This window comes from Maniola hyperantus, chromosome 14 (assembly GCF_902806685.2).
Source record: "Maniola hyperantus chromosome 14, iAphHyp1.2, whole genome shotgun sequence".
NCBI classification, from domain to species: domain Eukaryota; kingdom Metazoa; phylum Arthropoda; class Insecta; order Lepidoptera; family Nymphalidae; genus Maniola; species Maniola hyperantus.
The window spans coordinates 9,667,663-9,690,805 of NC_048549.1; the positions used below are offsets into that span (position 1 = coordinate 9,667,663).

The following is a 23,143-nucleotide window of genomic DNA, read 5'->3' on the forward strand; positions in this document are numbered from 1 at the left end:
GAAGATTGATAGAGTAATAATTCAATAATCGAATACCTTTAGGGTCATAGCAGACACGATACTTTTAGCATAGATCTGCGATCGGTAGTTTTGGAACTGCATGTGACGTTTGAGACGTCAAACGACATCTTTCTGCGTTCGATTGTTGTATTGAAATAGCATGTTTTCGCGATGTACCATACATTGCATTTTGGCGAATTTATACCTTCGTGCTGTATTGAAATCAATACCTGTATTATAAAGTATGTTTCGTCCTTGAATCACACCACAGTGGAGCAACGAATCGACGTGATTTTTGCATAGATAAAGATAGTAGCATATACTACTTTTTATGCTTTAAAATCAAAAAGATCCCATGGGATTTTTAAAACCTAAATCCACGCGAACGAAGTCACGGGCAGCAGCTAGTAATAAATAAAATCAACCTGATCACTGCGACTGGAGATTGTAGGCATGTGTGCGGAGTGGAGCGTTCAAGTACAGCATCGAGCTCCCACAACTAAATCGTCGATCACAGATGCTAAAAGCATCGCATCTGCTACGGCCCTTAATGAAAGTACAAAACGCGTGGGTGGAATTCCCATTTGTATAATATAATTATCGAGTATCATTCGACTCGTTGTGAACTTTACAGTGAACGTGGGAGTGTCAATTCTGGAATCTTTCATTACTAATTCTTTTATGAGATATGCTATTTAAAGGTTTAAAATGCCTTTGAATGGAATGGCTTACTTTGAATAAATTATTTGAGTTTGACTTTGACTTTGGAATATTGAAAGAAGATTGAATTAAATATGCTTTATTGTACTAACACCAAAAGATAATTGTAAACAATGAATTAATAAGCACTAAGAATAAAATTATTGAGAGAGAGAGAGAGAGAAAGCCAGACCCTGCCAGACCCTGCTTATTTTATAAAAGCTGAAAGTTTCTCTGCGTACCTATTGTCCTCAACACTGGGAGGAACGTTTGGATGTTTGTTTGGATCGTTGGGACATAACAGGTAAAAAATCTTACGTCAAAGTATAAAGTCAAATTTTTTATATTTTCTTCAGAGTAGTATTAGGCCATTATGCATTGCCAGACAGTGTAAATAGAGACGTATTTGTACGTTAATTATAAATTATAATACCATTCATCTTAATAAAACCACCTCAACTGATCTCAATATGAAAGAAAAATGTAATTTGTTTGATTGAACGATCTAAAACTTTATTACCTAGGCCTTCTTAGCAATTTCTACGTTTAATAAATCTTTTCGCAACTTTCCGATACGGAGGCGGTTTTCCATCAAACGAGAAACTTTCCGTCCACCGCTAAAATAGCAAACTTCTAAATTAGATCCCATAAAAAATCCATCTGCAAAACGACCGGCAATAAACTAGCAAGTCGATGAACTTTACGGTCATTAAAATTGTACGAAGTTTACATCATACGCTTACATCGCGACCTTTCATTAAGCTCTGTATACACGCTTTCTTGACGATGTTTACTATTGAGTGCCCTAGCGCAGCGTTTCCCATTTGCCGGGTCGCGACCCGGTACCGGACCATCAAAATAAAATCCCGGGTCACAACATTCCCGCATTGTTTTAAAAATATTACCAACTATCGATAATGTTACTATCAATAAATGTGTATTATTTTACCAAATGGAACCAGCTCCCCAATTGTGTAACAAAAACGTATCCATCGTTATCGTCATCGTCAACAAATTCTGCCCTTTGATTGGCTGTGAAAAATGTAAACAGCGAATTAACCTATCAAATCGCAGTATTTTTTGACGATTGCAATAACGATGAATACTGATGAACGTTTTTCTTACACAATCGGGGGGCTGCTTGGGTCTTAAAGTGTTAAGTGGGTCACGAAGAGGCAATGTAAAAATTACCGGGCCATGGCAGAACAAAGTTTGGGAAACACTGCCCTAGCGAAATAGCACACACGCCTACACGGTCGAGTAGCAATAGGTTAGGTATTAAAGGAACATCATTATCATCATCATCCCCGCGAGCTCAATTAGCCATGGCCAACAATATCCCATGAAGATAAATTTGTTAACCATGTTACCAGGGTACACCGGCCCAGGCGCTGCTCTTACCCCGGAAGGGACTCGCAACACGGGGAGCTTACCTGGCTGGTACCCCATACCATCGAAACCTAATCTAACCTTTAGGCTTATACTTGGTTTGATAAAGACTGCAACCACTGCATCGGTATTTTGAATCAAACGAAATAAAATGCCGGAAACTCGCCCATTCTTTTAAACAGACATCGTATATCTTGGCCTTAATCCGGGATCAATCCATAAGATAAAGTGGCTTATTAATTATTAAGTTAAAAAATATTTGACATTTTTGGCGATAATTTTAATCTGACGATCGATATCAATCAAACACCTATTTTGTCTGTCAGTAGAAAATATAGTTAATCAGTGGTATACGGTTTGGGATATTCAAAAAAATAACGCGTCTCTCTAAGCATGACAATTTTGTGATCAAATCAGTAAACACCAAAACAAAAAGCCTTTAATTATTTTTAATTAAATAGGTACTTATTTCAACGCCGCCTCCGACTCAGGAAGTCGGGGTTCGATTCCGGGCTTTGACTTTTCGGAGCGCAAGTATCACTTGCTTTAACGGTGAAGGAGAAGATCGTGAGGAAATCAGCATGCCTGAGAGTTCTCCATAACGTCCTCAAAGGTGTGTGAAGTCTGCCAATCCACATTTGTCCAGCGTGGTTGACTATAATAGTCCCTCTCTCAGTTGTGGGTGCGCGACGGGGTGGGTCATGATGATGTTCACTTCGATTGAAACTTATTTTCTAAAGATGAACGCTTTTAAGTTATACAAAATCATATTATTATTTTTGTCGTGTGAATCTTCCTTAAGACATCGCGTGGGTTCTCTATAGACGATAAGGGAGACAGTAAGTACAGATAAGATTGCATTACAGTAAACGAGACTGTGATTATTGTAATTACTATAACATATATTTATCAGAAAGAAATAATTACGTATACTTTATATTAACTTAACTGATCTGACTTGATAGCGAATAACGATGCAGTCTTTTTTATAATTCCCGCAAATTGCTAATGTGCGTGGCCGCCATTTTGGTGACGTCAGCACTAGACTGAAGTTTCGAGCTGATGCTATATTTTTATTTCAGCTGACGTCATAATTTCATGTCAATGAGACATGGTTCCCGCGCAATAGCAATTTGCGGGACTTGTAGCACCGTAGCATGATTTTTTTTTTATTGCGTGATAGGCTCGCACTTGATGACAATTTTATTATGCTTAAAAAGCCGAGTAAGTGCGAACCGGACTCGCACATGAAGAGTTCCGTATCATCGTACAAGATTATGTAATTTTTTTAGTTTACTTGGCGGCTATTTTGATTTTATTATTTTTTAATGCTATAGCTGTGGCGATAGAAATACATCATCATCATCATGAGCAACCCATCGCCGGCTTACTACAGAGCACGGGTCTCCTCTCTGAGTGAGAAGGGTCTGGCCATAGTCTACCACGCTGGCCATGTGCGGATTGGTAGACATACATATTCTATGTAAATTTTAACTCTCGACCTTCATCGACTTAAAAGCCAACGTTGCCAAATCTCTTGTTAATAATACTTCTATAATTACCCTTTATCCGTTCTCACCATAAATCCGATAATAATTTAATATTCAAAGTGCATTATGCATTATTAATAAATACCCGTCTAGTGTAATTATTTCAGTATGCCTAAAGTTTACACGTTAAAGGTAAACACCTACGCGTGGTGCGTACATTTGAGATAATATGATAAATAAACCCACAGGGCTTTTAAGCTCAGGCCAACGTTCATTATTGTCTCTAACGAGGATTTGATTATTCATTACGCCACTAACGAGACATGCAACGTACGTTTAAGGCCAATTAGCTAGATTATTTTGATACAGCCTAACAAGTTCAGTAATGCAAATGCTCGCTTTGTTAAATTAACATGTCCTAAGATTGAGTTCCTGTATGAAAATAATGTCTTACAAATTGCCTCACATACGGGCACTTAGCAACCCAAGCACAATACTGACATCTATAATAAGGGGTGTACTTTGCTCAGCGCTATCCATACTAATATTATAAATGCGAAAGTGTGTCTGTCTGTCTGTCTGCTAGCTTTTCACAGCCCAACAGTTTAACCGATTTTGATGAAATTTGGTAAACAGTTAGCTTTCATCCCGGGAAATCCAAGAGTTCCCACGGGAATTTTAAAAAACTAAATCCACCCGGACGAAGTCGTGGGCATCATCTAGTACGCTATAATGCTGACATAAATTTGTATCGTTTCAATTTAAATAAAGCAGACTGTTAAAATGAAACAGTGCTATACGCTGTATTGCTGAAAGTCTCGTTTTAATTTAAATTTAAGTGTGAATAAAGCAGGCTGTTAAAATGAAACAGTGCTATACGCTGTATTGCTGAAAGTCTCGTTTTAATTTTAATTTAAGTGTGACTAAAGCATGCTGTTAAAATGAAACAGTGCTATACGCTGCATAGTCTCGCTTTAATTTAAATTTAAATCTGAATACAGTTAAAATGAGACAGTATACCTACTTTATATGACTGACATAAATTTGTCTCGTTTAAATTTAAATTTAATTTTTATTTATTTTAAAAAGTTAGCTTACATCCCGGGACATAGGATACTTATAATGAAATTCCCTCGGGATTTATTTGAAAACTTAAATCCAAGCGGACGAAGTCGCGGACATCATCTAGTGTATGTTATATTAGAGGTCTGTTATTACTATTAGGTACCTAATTTAAGAGCGCAATAATTAATAATTATTACACTGTACAATAATTAGGGCACGCAGCGCTCAAAATGTGTTCTTATGTAATGCCCTATTAACACATTATATATGAGAAAACGTGGCCATTAATAACATCACGCACTTTGCCCGTTTGTCTACACGGACGGGTACGCCCTGTTTCATATTGCACGCACTAATAAGGCGCCTAGAATAGATAACTATATCTACTTTATCCACGGAGAGAAATTAGTATTTATAGGGCTCGTACGTAATCCCATAGGTACAAATGATGGATGGAGATGGAGGCAAGAAACTATGCGCGTTAACCATTTTGAGGCACCAACTAATCACAAATATTATGTTTTCAAAAAACATTCGAAATTCATTTTTTTGAAAATGATTTCTAAAATACAATACAAATATAGTTTTTGTGATTGGTTGGTGTCAAAAATGGTTAACGCGCACTGACTCTGTTTCTGTTATAATATTTTGTATAGAATTACGTAACAGAGATACCCCCATGGTACTAACTTCTCTCCGTGGTCTCTCTCACCGTGGAATATAGTCATGAGATGAGATTGAAGAGTAGGCTTTTCCGTAGCTCCAAGTCATGCGTGAGATTTTTAGTTCTTACTTGCTGGTGACTAACTGCTTTTAATTTTAGATTTGAAGGCAAACTTTATGGTTGAAATCATCAAAAACCGTAAATTCGTCCGGAATCCGACTGGGGCAATGGTTTAGCTCGCTCTAACATGTCTTAATTATTATAATATACGTTTCCATACTACTAAATCCTTTAAATGAGAGCAATCATGCAAGCTACTACAAGATGTGTCTCTGTATTAAGCAAGTATAATCAAAGTTCTTCATAAAATTTAAGCTATAGGTTTGTATTACTATGGAGTTAAATGAACTTAAAATGTAAAGTCCTTTGAAAGTGCTCTTGAAAGATTTTTAAACGTTTGGCGGCTTTATGCTTAACTTCTAATTAGCGGTCTTTGGACTCTTCAAATTGGTAATCTCATAATATCTATTCAATATTTATAATATTTACTGAAATTCAATTAGAAAAGGCTATTTTTAGTATCTCAAACTTCAATCAGACGCCAAAATAGATGATAGTTATATTCATTTTTATTTAACAAGGTGGGTACTCGCGATAGTTTAAACGCTAAATTTAGTTCAAGTAACTAGTCTTCTGACACTATGTCCGTTCCTACTAACACCTTCTGAGCTAGTGATGCCAAGGTAATAACTAGGATTATACATTCTCGACCTAGATAAATCCTCGTCCAAGTAATATAATTAAGTTTACATGCACCCTGCACATACTTGTCAATTCAAATATTGGTGAGAAAACGTGCAGTATATGCATTTTAATATGGTACTAATTTCGAAATGTAAATGGCTGTTTGGCAATAGGTACATGAGTCAAACAAATAAATAAATCACTTGAAAATCTTGCTTGAAGCTTAATGTTTGTGATTAGGAGAACTTGAAACCAAAATAGATAATTATTTTGTGGGAATTCTTAGTTTTCCTGGATTAAAACTATCTACTTAGTATTCTTCGTCCATCTTTAAAGCAAGATACCTGTGTAACTTTTGCAGATTGATTCAGACATAAAACTTATAACAAGAAAAAAAGAAAAGTAGGTAGGTACACTTATGCATTTATTTCCATGTCTAATAAATAGCTAGGCCGTTTTGTTTGAATATGAGTTCTTTGTATTCAGTGGGCCAATACGTCCGGAGTAAAAAAAAAAGAAGTGAAATCAAACCGTTTCGTTCAGCACCTTAAAATTAGAAATAGCCCAACGTGGTTACAATACCTACTAGGAGCGTGATAGAGGAAGAAAACAGAGCTTTCCATGTTACTAGGATTCCATAAACAGTAGACAAATTTTCCTCAACTCTCCTTGGCCAAACATTTTTCCGTGGGAACTAATGAGCTTGCTCCCACTATGCACACAGGTCACGTAGGAGCGAATTGCCTGCAATATAGCATTTTGTATGTTTTGTATGTGGAGGTTGTGCGCCAAGTTCTTTTGATCCTGGGACAATGGACAGATTGTGGAAACTATCGTTACTCTAGATGTTGTGTGAATTTATAATGCGTTATGAAATTTTGCTTTTATTGTAGACATATTTGCGATTTATTACGATTACTTATCGTAATGTTCTTAATATTGTTATGTATTATCTATATTCGTGTCAATAGCTATCTGCATGCCAAATTCAGTCCTATCCGTCCAGTAGTTTGAGCTGTGCATTGACAGATCAGTCAGTTAGCTTTTCCTTTTATACATATACTTATACAGAAAAATAATTATACGCCCTATAATAACAAGAGCTCATCTTCGCTCTTGATGAGTGTCACAGGATCAATCTACTTAAAAACCAGGGAAGCATATTATTATCACGGATTCCGGGACGTTTCGGGACGCGTGCCATCATTTGTCTTGTCACCCAAGTCGTTCTACGTCGTTAAGTTTGCTTATTATAACTTCATATACGACTAGTGACACTCGGAATATCAAATGTCTTAAGGTAAATCGTGTAAAATATAAAATTAACATTCAATAAATCCATATTAATATTATAAGCGCAAAAGTGTGTATGTCTAAATAATATCTGTCCCGACTTTACTCACGTGTGTAGTCAACGTTTGGTCAAAACCGCGGCGCGTGCGCGAACGGACTCCCTTGAAAAAGGACCCCGTATGGGTTCGAAACTAGTCGGGCTAACGTCGACTACACACGTGAGTAAAGCCGGGACAGATATTATTTAGAATGGAAATCACTCACGGTAGTTTAAATGCTAAAATAAGTGTGTATGTCTGTCTGTCTGCTAGCCTTTCACGGCTCATCCGTTTAAGGTTTGATTGTTCCTGAAAGATAATTTTCTGAATTTTCCCAGATTTGCACAAATATGCAGTAAATGAGTATTTTTGACCAAAGTTTTTATGGAAAAACATGTAGATGCATAAATGTTATGCCCGCAAAACTCATTACCATAAGACTTCGATGCATGATTAGTCTACTATTTTCGAAAAACTGACTAAAATTTGAATTTTCGCGGCCGGATGTATCAAACCACCACTAATTATGACGAAATTCGGTACAGAGATAGCTTGCATCCCGGGGAAGGGCATTTTTTAAATTCAGATACAAGTTTACCCTTGACTGCAATATCACCTGGTGGTAAATGATGATGACATAGGCTACTTTCCCGGAAAATCGAAGGGTTCCTACGGGGGTTTAAAAACCTAAATCCACGCGGACGTGGGCATCATCTAGTTCTGTAATTATTATAAAGTTTTTCTTGTTTAATTGGAAAATTATAATAATTAGTTTTTATTCTCACCTGGAGATTATTATTCTTATATGCTGGGAACTGAGGGTTTTCTTTAGTTTTCTTTTAGTTTCGTTTATATCAAAGACGATACATGATGACGATGATATTGATGATTATAATAAATTAAAAAAAATGTCTTGTGAAATTTTAGACAAAACCTTACGAATGTAGAAAAATTTTTTACCATAAATTTTATTGTAGTAGATTCAGGTTAAACGCTATTTAAACATGTTAATTAAATAATACTGATGTGTTTAATATTTTCGATGTTCTAGTTATTTCAATTAGACTCAAACATAAGGTTCGATCTAAGGATTTTAATCAAGCAAGTTTTAGAGAAAATAAATGATCAAAGTCTATCTTGAAACCGAAATAATCAAATTTCATAATTAAGTAATTATAATTTCTTTAATTAGGTGCCACAATGCTTACTTAATTAATTTCAGTCAAAACAAACGATTCCCATTTCCAATTAAATGAAATTATCGCTTAAAATATGTTAAGAATTCCATTAAAATTTGTGTAGAGAAAGTAATTATTTATCTTAAGTAATGCTTCAACAACCATTAGGCGTAGAAATAAAGATACGAAATTAACAACTAACAGTGAACCAACTATTGAAAATATTTTTCGCTTTATCTAAATCGTAGTCTTTTACTTCTGTTTTAATCGAAAGCAATACGTCACCGATAGTAGTTTGGTGAAATACTTATCTAAATGGTACAGTAGAAAACATGGTATTGCGTTGTACCATTTAAGTATTCTTCTCTTAGTGGCATTGCAGGTGTAACATTCTTTATTTTTTACTGTTTTACATTTATTTCATGTCAAATTATTCAAATAATAATAGGATTACAAAACTAGCTGCAATATTTTTATAATATAGGTACCTCCAGTAGGTATTATTGTCTTACTTATAAAGAAAGAATAAGGCATGGCTACGTAACTTATGGGATATGGGACTGGCATAAAAACAGTCGGAGAACTAGCCATGGACAACGAGAAGCTTAGACAACTGACTGCTGAAAGGCATCATATGAAGAAGAAGATTATTCTCATAGCCTATCCGATTAACCATTCCGTTTATTTTGAAAAATGGTACCTATTTCAGACAACTTGCATTCTTGGAATGGATACAGTTCATACGGGATTTATAAGAACCTAAATCTACACCGGACGAAGGTCCCAGGTATAATCTATATTTTGGTCTATAAATCTACCATCAATAACAAACACTTTCCAAAAATAGCATCCTTGTAGTTTCCGTCAATATTTGCTAACTACTTTGAGTACTAGTAAGTCCATGAATTATACAGTAGTAGATGGGTACCTACTAACTATAAAGTAAAACGTTCTCTCGAATAAAGCAAACAAAAACAACAAGTTTAGTGTTTATCCAACGAAGTATCCTCATGGCTCGAAAGACCGTATTTCACCCTTAAACAAACCGTAAAATAACTTAAACGGGACTATATTCAAAGTGGGTCATATAAAAGTAAAATTCATTACGGTCCTCCACTAAAAACAGGTTTTTATAGGTCGTTCCTTGAATGCTAAAGGCACGGCATTCAGATCACGTCCTGGCAAACCACCTGACTCATCTCGGTGGGACGCCTCGCGCCAAGATATTCAAATTCTTTACGTCGTCTAGTTCATATTGTAACAATGAGTTAGGCTGATGACTTTTTGAGACCACTATCTAGAGCCATACTTCCATACTGTTGGCAACACAACATAAAATTGATTATTTATTGAATGAGCTGAAAATCACCAGTTCGTTCGTTTTGCAAGCTTTTCTCGATCTGTCATAGCAAACGGAGATCTACGCTATCAGGCAGTGTAGTGATTTAAAAAAAACCGGCCCAGTGCAAGTCAGGCTCGCGCAACGAGGGTTCCGTAATACAGTCGTATTTTTTCGACATTTTGCACGATAATTCAATAACTATGATGCATAAAAATAAATAAAAATCTGTATTAAAATCTTAATTTTTATTATTTAATAATTACTTGAAGATGGAAACAAATAAACTATTAATAAACTTAAATCTAAAAAAAAAGAAAACAATATTAAATTAAAACTAAAATAAATTAAATTAAATCTAAAACCTCATCGAGACCACCGCAGCGAGGCATTGTACCCAAGATGCTGGCAGCATTACCCCTTTGGATGGCCAAACTAATTCTTTGGCCAAGGTAGCTGCCAGCTCTCGGGTCCCCGGTTGACTCGATAACTCTTTTCGCAATTTCTTCAAAAAGAGCTCGAGCCCCCGGGCCCCACGGCCCCAAGGTCTCCACACCAAAAGGCACGAATACGAAGCTCCCATCGAGGTTTTCATATTTGCGCCTTTTGGCCTGTTCGGCGCTGATGGCCGCTGCACCCGCCATAGAGGAGGTCGCCTGAATGTGGGATGCAGCTAAAGTGTCTACACAAGTTGCATCCCAAACAAGCGACCTGCCCATCTTCCACGGTACGAGCGTCATACCATCAGGTCTCTTGCCATCGCCACGTGCCAAACCAATAGGTTCTAGTACAGCTGGCACATGGGCGGTGGCAAGGGACCTCCGGATGATGTCGTTAAGGGTACTATGGCGGGAGAAGCGACCAGCGCTTCTCGAACAGGAGAGCCCATGGTGGCCGAAGGCGTCAACGCAGTCACCGCAGTGGCAACGGTGAGGCTGGTTTATTGTGGCGCCAAGCCTAAGACCAATCAAAACAGAAAGTGTCGTATGGTCTAACAGAGTGCCCAGGTTGGCAGAGGGAAGAGCATGTAGCCAGTAGCCGGACTCTTTTGCAGAGACAGCGAGAAGACGAGCACGGTCTTTTTTAGAATTTGCGTTTGCTAGTAAAGTGTCAAATGTCGTTTTGCAAATAATGTCGTCCCACTGTCTCTGGGAAGAAAGAGAAACCGGCACTTGGCTGGGACTATGCATGGACCATTCATTTCTTGCCTCTGTTAAGCCAGACACCTCTATGGAACCCAAAGAATTGGATATAATCTTGCCATAGAGAGTGTGTGTACTGTAAACAGAGGAAAGAAATGCTGGCAGCGAAACACTAGAAATTTTGCGAATTCCCAGACCTCCATACCTGATTGGAAGAGAAGCCTGGGACCATGCTTGATTACTTATTGGACAATTTAGAATACTAGTGAGAATATTTTTAACAAAAGCATCTAAATTGTCCAATAAAGTATTAAATTTCCAAAGTGGAGAACATCTTAGATAGTAAGTAAATTTTGGAACAAATAAACAAAACCGCAATATTGTGAGAGCCATATGTGGATTAATTTCAAACAGACGGTGGGAGTTACTACTAAATTTTGAAATAGTATTTTCAACAAATTGAGGAACTGATGCATCTAGTACGGGAGCCCCTAGGAGACGAAGTGACTCATCATTTAAAATTTTAATACCAGGAGCCAACATATTGAATTTCTCTAAAATATCTAATTTAGAATCAGCCGAAAACGAATTTGGAACATATATTTCGCATTTATCAAAGTTTAGTTCTAGGCCAATAGATTCAAATTTTGATATAACACTGCTTAGATCGTCCAAAACTGTGTTCACTTCGCCACCTAAGGTCCCATCATCTAAATACCAAACATTGAATTTTGAATTTAGCGTCGAAATGATAGGATTAAAATGTACAGGTCAAGCCCTTTCATATGATACCCCACTTGATATAGTTATCTTACTTCGAAAATGGAAAATACTAATTATTAGTTTATGACCACATTTTTTTTGTGTGATGTAACCACAAATTCACGGTTTTCAGATTTTTCCCCAAATGTCAGCTATAAGACCTACCTACCTGCCAAATTTCATGATTCTAGGTCAACGGGAAGTACCCTGTTGGTTTCTTGACAGACCGACAGACAGTCAGACAGATAGCCAGACAGACAGACAGACAGACAGACAACAAAGTGATCCTATAAGGGTTCCGTTTTTCCTTTAGAGGTAGGTACGGAACCCTAAAAAATTCAAATCCGCGCAGACGAAGTCGTTCATCATCTAGTTTACAATAGGTAGGTAGAAGCAACTACATATCTGTCGATTGTCATGGGTAAGCAACAATCTTTTCGATTCTTTGGAGCTTTGGAAAGCACGTTCAGCTGTCGATTCCAGTATTAATATGACCATAATAGATATAATAGCTAAAATTAACAGTTGAAATTGAGTGTGTGAAAAGATCTGAGAACCTCTATCACATATTATTATCCCAACAACAGGCTCACAGAGAGATTGCAAACTTGTTTGGCACCATCAATAATAATTAATGTTAATGCCCTATACATACAATTATTACTTCATACAAAAGTGTTAAGCACACTTAGTTCACGGGTTCACGCTTAATGCTAACACCTGACTGCAAATATTGCAATGACTTGTACATAAAGAGTATCAGTATGTTGAAATATTGCCTATAAATCCGAAAACATGTCTGTTTATTTGCTGGTTTATATGTTACTTCTTTTCGCCTAAACTACTCAATCAATTTCATAAAAATTTGGCACAAAGCTTGGAGACAGACAATAATATGACACGAAAACATCTCGAACACAAAAATTTCTAATCCAGATAAACAAAGATTTCCTACGAATTTTTTGAAACCAATTTTACCAAGACGTAAAGCTATTGAAATTATTAGGTACCTAGGTCTTCTAAAAATTTCAAGAAATTACTTGAGAATCCAATGCGCAACATTCTAATATTGCTTACCTAAATAATTCACACTAATATTATAAATGCGAAAATGTGACTGTCTGTCTATTTGTCTGCTAGCTTTTTACGATTCATCTATTTAACAGATTTTGACGTGGTACAGAGAATAGCTTCCGTCTTGGGGACGGACATAAGGTACTTTTTATTTTGGAAAACCAAAGAGTTCCCACTGGGTTTAAAAAATAAACCCACGCGAGCGAAGTTGCGGACATTGTCTAGCAGACTAATAAACGGAGTGTCACTTTTGTATAATACGTATATAATTTAGCAAAATAAACATAAAACACTAAGATTTGTTATACAACATTAACCTATTTTCGCCATTTCTAAACTGTTTAATGCACTATAAAATTAAACGTCCCAGTAGTCCACTCACAACATTGTCTATGACTAATCCCTTAATAGCGTGAAATGTATCATCTTCGCAGTGACGCAAGATTATATTTAGTGCGATGCCACGATCTGATGAAAACTGGATTGTGAATAAGTAAGACTCACAATCCAGTTTCACTATTTACAGTGGTCACTATTTTAACACTCGCATCGCTGCATACTAGAAGGGGTCTGTATATACCTATAAAAGGAAAAAAACCTGACTGACTGACTGACTGATCTATCAACGCACAGTTCAAACTACTGGACGGATCGGGCTGAATTTTGGCGTGCAGGTAGCTATTATGACGTAGACATTTGCTAAGAAATGATTTTTAAAAATTCAATCTCTAAAGGGGTAAAAAAGGGAGGGGGGGTTGTGTAATCCATGCAACGAAGTCACAAGCATAAGCTATTAGTAGTATAAAGCTTTATTGCAACCAAACACAGTACATAATATTTAAAATAAATAATCAGCGCAATTAATCTTGATTATAAGTGTATTGATTAAGTATATGTTGGTTTCTTGGTTTGTTGGTTTATCCTTCAATCACATTGCAACAGAGATACGGATCGACGTGATTTTTTATTTTATTTTAATTTATTTTGCATGGGTTACTTTTTATCACGAATATTCAAAGAGTTCCCATGGGATTTCTTTAAACCTAAATCCACAAGATGAAGTCGCGGGCATCATCTAGTTACATCATAAGAATGTTTTTATTAGAATATCGAAAGCACAATGTAATAAATCATCGTCTAGGCCGAGTTCCGACATTTTAACAGGGACATAAAAGAAGCACCAGCCTTTGATATTATTCGTTCCCCGGAATTTTCTTGAAGGGAAATTACTGTTACATAAAGACGCGGGATTGACAAACGATTTTTTCTTCGGCTTCTTAAAATTGAAGGCGGTGGAAGAAATTACACTGACAGACAGTTAATGACCTAGAAGATGTCCAGATATTTAAGAGGAGTTTACTCGAAGTGCGCTCCTAACAAACGTAATTTGGCTCTCATTTGAAAACTAACCAATCAAACTCAATGAAATTTTGTTAATATACACTCTAGGCCGGAACTCTAGGAACTGATAATATCATCTCTGCGGTTTTCCAGATTTCCGTTAAAATATTCAGTTTTCAAGTAAAGTCTCAAGAATTTACCTACTTTTTAAACCCGTGTAAGTTTAAATCCTAATAGGTATATACTTAACTAGCTGATGCCCGCGACTTCGTCCGCGTTGATCTAGGTGTTTAAAAGTCCCGTGGGAATTCTTTGATTTTCCGGGATAAAAAGTAGCCTATGTCCTTCCCCGGGATGCAAGCTATCTTTGTACCAAATTTCGTCAAAATCGGTTGAACGGATGAGCCGCGAAAGGTCAGCAGACAGATAGACAGCCAGACTATCGCATTTATAATATTAGTGTGTATTAATATTTGTCTGTATAATGTCCATTGCCATCTCACTTGAAGGTGAATTAGTGATGAGTTTTCTTTATTTATAATTTAATTAAGTATTATACCTACTTACTTAATAGGTTCCTACTTGGCAACATTTTAATGCTTGCTTGTCACTATTTTCAGGAAATGACTAAGATTTATGTCGAATGTAGTACACGTATATGGTAATAGCTTAACGGTCTTCCTGTGTCTTGCATTTAAAGTGTATCGTTAGTGTACGCGTGACACGTTTCGACGGGAATCGAACCCGGAACGCCTGATGTAATGTGTAACTGCTGTATCGATTACATTATGTAGAGCACAAATATACTATCTACCTGTTAAGGTTATCTTGGTCCAAAGTAGGATGCGGGATTTTTTTCACTAAAAGACGCGGGATTATACTGTAAAGATTTTTGCGTAAAAGACGACCTGTACCTACTGTAAAATACGTAACGTAAGTTTGAAATTCTTAAATACAAATTGTAAGATTGCACTTCTTGCACGTGTTGCGGGTTTAAGGCTGAAATCTGGATTGACTTTGCTCAGACTTAAGATTGAGTTAAAACGAGACAGATTAATGTGAGAGATATCTCGTTTGTCTCGCTCTGTCTCGTTTTAAATCTGTCTTAAGTCTAAGCTAAGTCAAAGTGCGCTGTATAGATCTCACCCTCAGTGTCTATATAGATTATAGAGTATATACAGATTGCATCTGGACTGCAAGCCGACTGCAAAATTACAGTTCGTATGCAGTTATAATGCCGTTGACTCACTGCAATGCCAATGCAGATCGACTGCACAATCCGCGTGCAGTTTCCACTGCATGCTGCGCATTGGGCAGCAGTTGCGATACAGTTCATCCATCCATCCATCAGCCTGTTTGCGTCCACTGCTGGACATAGGCCTTTCCAAGAGCGCGCCACCAAACACGGTCCTCCGCCTTCCTCATCCAACCGCTCCCCACCACCTTCTTCAGGTCATCGGTCCAGCGGGCGGGGGGTCGTCCTACACTGCGCTTACCGGTACGCGGTCTCCACTCCAGAACACGTCTGCCCCATCGGCCATCGGTTCTGCGACAGACATGGCCTGCCCATTGCTACTTCAGCGCGCTAATCCTTTGAGCTATGTCGGTCGCTATACAGTTGTGTTAACTGAAATAAAACCGAACCAAAACTGCAATTTTGCAGCCAGCTTTCAGTTCTAATGCGGCCTGTCTGTATATACGCTTACCCGATCTAGTTAATCGGAATAATCGAAATAATAAGCCATCGCGACGTTATCATTAGTAACACCTATTATTTTATATTAATCAAGACACACGGCCGTGTGTCAAGCCAAGTTTTAATATTATTATCAAATTTATTGATATTAAATTTACAAGTAAAAAACCGTTGTAAAAACTAAAAACTAATTAACCCTCGTCGAATAACAACATCATTACCTACATATTCGAGCTTCAGATAATAATATACCTTAACCAATTAAAATTAGATGCCATTTTGCCGAGTGCCAGCGTTTTTATCAGCTTAATCAGTTTAGGGTTCTTAACGAAAACCTTCAATCTCAGCCTTCAGATAAAAAGTGGAGATACACTAACCTAACACTGACCTTGAACGCCCACCTCAAAACGACGTGTCGAAGAATTATCTTATGATATAGATTAGGCAGAGTTCGCGAATATTCGCGAGTAATTTTTACTTTGGATATCTATAGTCCGCGACAGGTTGAGATGGTAATCGGGGTATGAGGCGGGGGGATGCCCCGCACACACGTACGTCAGTCTCGCTCTCCCGCAACCGGTTAGCGCGGAGGCTATTTCGACCTGTCGCGAATAGATAAGTAGATATCTTAGCTTTCTAGTAATTATTAAAAAATATGGTAGTAGTTACAGAGTTTATCGATTACATGACGACGACATTTGACATTTGACGACCTCCCTGGTGTCCCTGGTGTGGTCTAAGCGATGTGGAAGGTCCCGGGTTCGATTCCCGGCAGGGGTTTAAAATTTTATAATTTCTAAATTTCTGGTTTGGTCTAGTGGGCTTCGGTCGTGGCTAGTTACTTTACTACCCTACCGGCAAAGCCGTGTCGCCAAGCGATAGTGTTCCGTTACGATGCCGCGTAGATACCATAGGGGTACGGGTTTATTAAAAACTGCCATCCATACCCCTTTCCAGGTTAGCCCGCATCTAGCTTAGATTGCATCATCACTTATCACCAGGTGAGATTGCAGTCAAGGGGCTAACTTGTATCTGAATTTAAATAAAAAAACACAAAATAAACAAATCTTTCCTCTTTGTAATCCTATTTCTATAGATAGCTGATAGATGCCACTTTCCTCACAGCTGATATGTCTCATCAGTATCAACAATACAGTGCTCTGAACTTTCGTAAACATTTAAAGATCACCAAACTGGTATGTAAAATTAATAGCAGGTGTCCTAACAGACATGAATCGTCTCAAGCCATAGGGATATTAAAAATAGACACACTTTTGTTTTAATCCTATTTCCGAACAGGAACACCACTTTTCAATCACTCGCGCTTGTGGATTAAAAATAATTATAATATGGCTTGACTCTTCAATTTAAGTGTTTGGAAAAATATTTTCCTAACTTTTTTATTTTACACTCCCACATTTTTCGTGATAAATGAAATGGCACAATATTTTCACTTTTACTAATATTTTAATGATGTAATGATTATAAATTAATTCAATGACACACAACTTCCTTTCTAGACATTTCATTCAAAGCAAGAAAGAATTCGAGACTCGAGAGTGATGGCTTATAAATAACATCATCATCATCATCATCATGATCAACCCATCACCGGCTCACTCGCACGGGTCTCCTCTCAGAGTGAGAGGGGTTTTGGCCATAGTCTACCACGCTGGCCATGTGCGGATTGGTAGACTTCCACCTTTGAGAATATTATGGAGAACTCTCAGGCATGCTGGTTTCCTCACGAAGTTTTCCTTCACCGTTAAAGCAAGTGATATTTAATTAATTAAAACGCACATACTTAACTCCGAAAAGTTAGAGGTGCGTGCCCGGGATCGTACCCCCGACCTCCGATTAGAAGGCAGACGTTCTAACCACTAGGCTATCACAGCTTCGAAGCTTATAAATAACCCTGAGTAATAATTTCTTCCGAGTTCATCAACCTACCTTGACTTTATAACATAAGCAAACGAAAGCGAATTAATGATTAATTTGCATTGATTATTATAATGTAGACTAGCGACCACCCACGGCTTCGCTCCCGCGAGAATATCGAAAAAATTCCCTGTTATTCCTTGTCTACTTATGTATGATGAAGGGGACCTCTGAGAAAATGTGTGTGTCCTAAATGATTAATAAATATCCATATCCATACTAATATTATAAATGCGAAAGTGTGTCTGTCTGCTAGCCTTTCACTGCCCATAAGTTCAACCGATTTTGACGAAATTTGGTACAGCGATAGCTTGCATCCCGGGGAAGGACGTAGGCTACTTTTTATCCCGGAAAATCAAAGAGTTCCCGCGGGATTTTCAAAACCTAAATCCAGGCGGACGAAATCGCGGGCATCATCTAGTTTTCTAATATTATGATAATATATTATTATAGGCCTCGCTGCGGTAGTCTCGATGAGGTTTTAGATTTAGTTAATTTTATTTTAATAAATAAATAAATAAATAAGCCTTTATTCAGACGTTTCATTTTTACAGTAATAATTGTTAGTCGCTAATAATAGGTACAAGATTACAAAATATTAAACTACACGATTTTACATAACTATTATTTCTAAAGTAACTTATTTCTAACACTTATAATATATTATATTTCTTATTTATTAAGTCTTGTACTGCCTCGATAGCCTACAGTTCGTCTGTTTGCCACTTTTTGGCAAAGGCCTCCTCCAATTGCCTCCATATATTTCTGTCGCCAGCAGTTCTAGACCATGTGGCGCCTGCTGTTTCTCGGATATCATCAACCCATCTTTGTGCTGGTCTACCCCTTTTTCTTTTTAAATGTCCTGTGTACCAGTGCATTACTGTTTTGCTCCATTTATCTTGTCCTCTAATTGTGTGCCCAGCCCACTTCCATTTAAGGTTCCTAATTGTTATTGAAACATCCTTTGTTTTTGTGTAGTTCTTTATTGTTGTTGTTCTTATTCTATCTGACAGTTTTTTTCCCATCATGCTTCTGTTCATGGCGTTCTGACATGATTCAAGTTTTTTCTTTTGGGCTTTAGTCAGGGACCAGGTTTGACAGCCATACGTAAGCACTGGTAAGATGCAGGTATTAAAAAGTTTTCTTTTAATGGTCATCTTTACTTCCTTATTTTTCAATATTTCTTTGAAACTCCAGAATTGCTTCCATGCGTTTCCTATACGTCTTTCTATTTCTTTGGTTGCTAGGTCTTTTATTGATATGATTTGGCCCAGATATATATATTCTTCAACATATTCAATTGTGTTATTCTTGATATTTATAGGCACTTTCGTCCCATTTGTCATAGCCTTGGTTTTTTGTGCGTTCATAATCAATCCTACTTTCCGACTTTCTACATCCAGTTCATTTAGCATCCTCTCTAGATTATCCTTGGTTGGAGAAAAGATTATGATGTCATCTGCGAATCTCAGATGTGACAGATTTTCGCCATTTATTGTTATGCCGCTTTGTTCCCAGTTCAGTTGGCGAAAAATCTCTTCTAGGACCGCAGTAAATAGTTTAGGCGACACAGGATCGCCCTGGCGGACGCCTCTTCCTAACTTTATTTCTTTTCCTTCTTTCTCTAGTTTTATCTTTGCTTTGCTGTTTCTATAGATGTTTTTTAGTAATCTTATGTACTTATTTTCCACCCCCTGGTTGTGAAGAGCTCGCCAGATCGCTTCATGTTCGAGTGAGTCGAATGCCTTACTGTAGTCAACAAAGCAGCAGTAGAAGGTAGTGTTGTATTCCTTACTCTTTTCAAAAATTTGTTTGACTACATGGATGTGATCTAAGGTTGAGTAACCACTTCTAAATCCTGCCTGCTCTCTCGGTTGATTCTCATCCAGTACCTTCGTTATACGGCTAAGAATGACTTTAGCGAAGACTTTGTAGATATTAGACATTAGACTGATAGGTCTATAGTTGTTTATGTCACCTTTGCTTCCCTTCTTATGCAATAGAACTATTGTTGATGTTGTCCACTGGTCTGGGACTGACTCACTCTTTACGACGTCATTGAATATATATTGGAGTATGGGTGCTAAAGTATTTTTGTTTTTTATAAGAAACTCGTTTGTGATGCAATCTGAACCAGGAGCGGTGTCCTTTTTTTGTGATGCTATTGCCTTTTCCACTTCGCTGAGCATTATTTCCGGTATTATGTCCTCTCCTGTCAGATCTGTTGAGAGTAAGGTGCATTGGCTCGAGTACAAGTTTTTGAAGAAATTTGTGGCTAATGCGTTTATGTCTGGACGTCGGGTTACATTTTTGCCGCTTGTAGCTTGCATTTTAGGTATCCAATCTCGTTTTTCAATCAATTGTTTGACCGCTTTCTTGGCACCTCCTGTTTTCTGTATACATTCTTCTAGCTTTTCTAATCTGTATTCTTCTCTGTCTTTTCGTATGCTTATATTTATAAGTTTGCTAGTCTCAGTTATGAGCCTTCTGATGTATTTTGTCTTGTTTGGTGTACTAATTAGTTTGGTTCTGTCTTCTAAGAGATTTCTTGTTTTGTCTGATACCCATGGCAAGCTCTTTTTTCCATCCACAGATGTTTTTTTGTTTGTTTTTGTATTCAAAAGTTCTAGCAATTTATTATATTTATCCTGGGTGCTAAGTTTTTTTTGTGATTCCAATAAAGTTTTCCGCTTTATCCTTTAGTTCTTTTGTGTCTAACAGTGTGTGTTTATTCTTCGTCTTAACTTTGAACGGTCTGTGCTTGTATGTATCCTGTACAAGCTTGGCTCTGAGTGCTCTGTGGTTACTGTTGAAATTTAGATTGTTTATTACTCTGCAATCCTTGAAAGCTGTACTTCTATTGGAAAGAACATAATCTATCTCGTTCTTGTAACTTCCATCTGGAGATACCCATGTCCATCTGTTTCCGATGCGATTTTTGTACTGGCTGTTTAGTATTCTAAGATTGTGTTCATATGCCAGCAGAATCAATTTTTCACCGTTTCTTGTCCTCCTGCCTGAGCTGTAAGGGCCTATCACTATCTCTTCTCCATTTCTTCTGCTACCAATTTGGGCATTAAAATCTCCCATAACTATCAAGTTTTTATGTGTGTGGTTTTTGATGACTTCCGTGAGAGTGGAATAAAAGAAGTCGATTTCTGTGCTAGTAGATTGCTCAGTTGGAGAATAAATTTGGACGATAGACCACATTTCTTCTGATGGCGGCAACTTTATGTTTAATATCGCAATGCGTTCTGATATACCTATGAATTCGTTTATGTAATCTTTTAGTTCTTTCCGTATTAAAAAGCCTATACCATATTTGCCAGGTGTATCTCCTTTGTAATATAGGATGAAGTCTCCGTGGTCTTCTATGCTTTCTCCTAAGCGTCTTACTTCGCTTAATCCTATGATGGACCAATTTATATTTTTTAATGCCATCATAAGTTCTGACAGTTTCTCGTTTGTTCTTAATGAAAGTGTATTGTATGTGACTATATGAATGATATCCTTGTGGCGATGTTTTCTGGGTGGCTGTTTTATTTTTACATTTGGAGGGTAGTAGTCGTCTTCCCCCACGGTGACTAGCCGGCTTGGGGTGCTTTTGTTCTGTGTTGGTTCAAATATTATGGAGTTATTAATTATATTGTTCCGGCTATCGAGGGCAGTTAATTGTTTTTTGGAATCTCTGATAACGAAGATGATCTTCCGCGTACTACATAGTCATTAATATTAAGCTTTTTTACTTCTTTTGCACCAGTTGTGAACGATGTTTTTGCGAAGTTCGGGTTTAATCTCTTTTGCGTAGGCGAGTGCGGCGAACCTGTCTGATCCCTCTTCCTTTTTTCGCGGCCTGGGTCGTTTGGTTTCTTAACTATAAGTTTATCGTGTTTTATATATGCAATGTTACCCTTTTTTCGTTCCTCTTCTACTTTCGGTTGCAGCTGCTTTCGAGTTTCTAGTACGTTTTTAGAGTAATCTTCTTTGATATAAATACCAGTAGGAAGGTTGGACTTATTTTTAAGTAACAAATGCTTTTTCCAGGTTGTTGTTAAACTAACTACAACAGGGCGATTTTTGTTGGTTTGTGATCCGATTCTATAAACATTACTTATTTCCTGACTATCTAAATGTAGTCCCGTTTCTACAACAATTTCCTTGATATAGTCCACTAGCTCGGTTTCTTTTTTTCCCTTTTCTTCAATGCCAAAAAATATCAAATTATTTTTTCTTTTCTCTGTTTCGACTTGATTTAATTTTTGTTCGAGCTTTGCTAGTTGATTTTTTAAATTTTTGTTTTCTTGTATGATTGATTCCATTTTTTCATTTAACGCTTCCATAACGTTTGTGGTTACTGCTGTGGTTATTGTTAAAGTTTGTTGGTTTAATTTGTCCTCTAACTTTGCCCACAGTAATTCCATATTTTTATCCATTTTGTGGGAGTATTTGTAGTTAGGTAGTGTAACACTTAGTGGTAATTTTGTTTTATAAGCTAGCCACACTACTGGATAATGTCGTGTCGTGTCCTAAGATTTAGTATATACTCTTGGGTGTTTTGCGTGGTTATGTTGGTAGCACGGTTGGAGTCTATTGTTATTATTATATTTCAGATTGACATTTCAGATTTGACATTTTTAACTGTTTATTCGAAACACAAAACTTTTTCGCAATAAATTCAATGTTATTATTCACTTTCGCGCACAGCAAATTACGTCGTTAAGTGGAGTGATGTTATTTTTAAAGAAGTACAGTGTTTTTTGTAAGTTAATCGCACTTTTCACAGCAAATTTGATTTATTTCGTGGAGACACATTACAACACAACTTTATCGCTTGACGGCCGGAACCGGAAAAAAATTTTATTTTAGTTTTATTTAAATGTTTTTTCTTTAACTTTTTATTTTGATTGTTGAAGTTTATATCGTACCCTTATTGCAAAAACCGATTATCTGCATTTTTGTACCAAAATTAGGTTAATATGCCAATCGACTCTTCCAGTCACGACGAAGCTACAGGTAAAACCCATTATCTGTTACGACGCTTTTTTACGGAGATAGCTAGGGTTAAAAGCAACTACCTTCAAGTATGATTTAATTATCTTCCTAAAAAAAGAACTAAACTCATTTAAATACTTTAGATTTATAAATCTATACCACAAAAACCATGTTTCGTATTATAACACTTTTCAGATGTAGTTGCTTGATTTATTTTTATGTCTTATTATTCTGTTAATACATATTAACCTGCGGTAACTGGTTTTAGCTTTTATTATTATACTAGAAATCGCTGATGT

The 23,143-nt window shown here is 37.0% G+C and overlaps 2 protein-coding genes across 10 annotated transcripts in view; both read right to left on the reverse strand.

Moving 5' to 3' along the window:
* LOC117988160 (collagen alpha-1(XVIII) chain-like) overlaps positions 1 to 23,143 on the reverse strand; it is a 196,824-nt gene that overhangs the window by 161,988 nt on the left and 11,693 nt on the right. The window lies entirely within an intron of this gene.
* On the reverse strand, positions 18,363 to 22,285 carry LOC138403271 (craniofacial development protein 2-like). The gene is made up of 2 exons (XM_069503141.1): positions 21,657 to 22,285; positions 18,363 to 21,567 (listed from the first exon to the last, which is right to left on the reverse strand). Exons 1-2 carry the CDS (start codon positions 22,283 to 22,285, stop codon positions 20,508 to 20,510), a joined length of 1,689 nt encoding a protein of 562 aa, XP_069359242.1. The 3' UTR covers positions 18,363 to 20,507.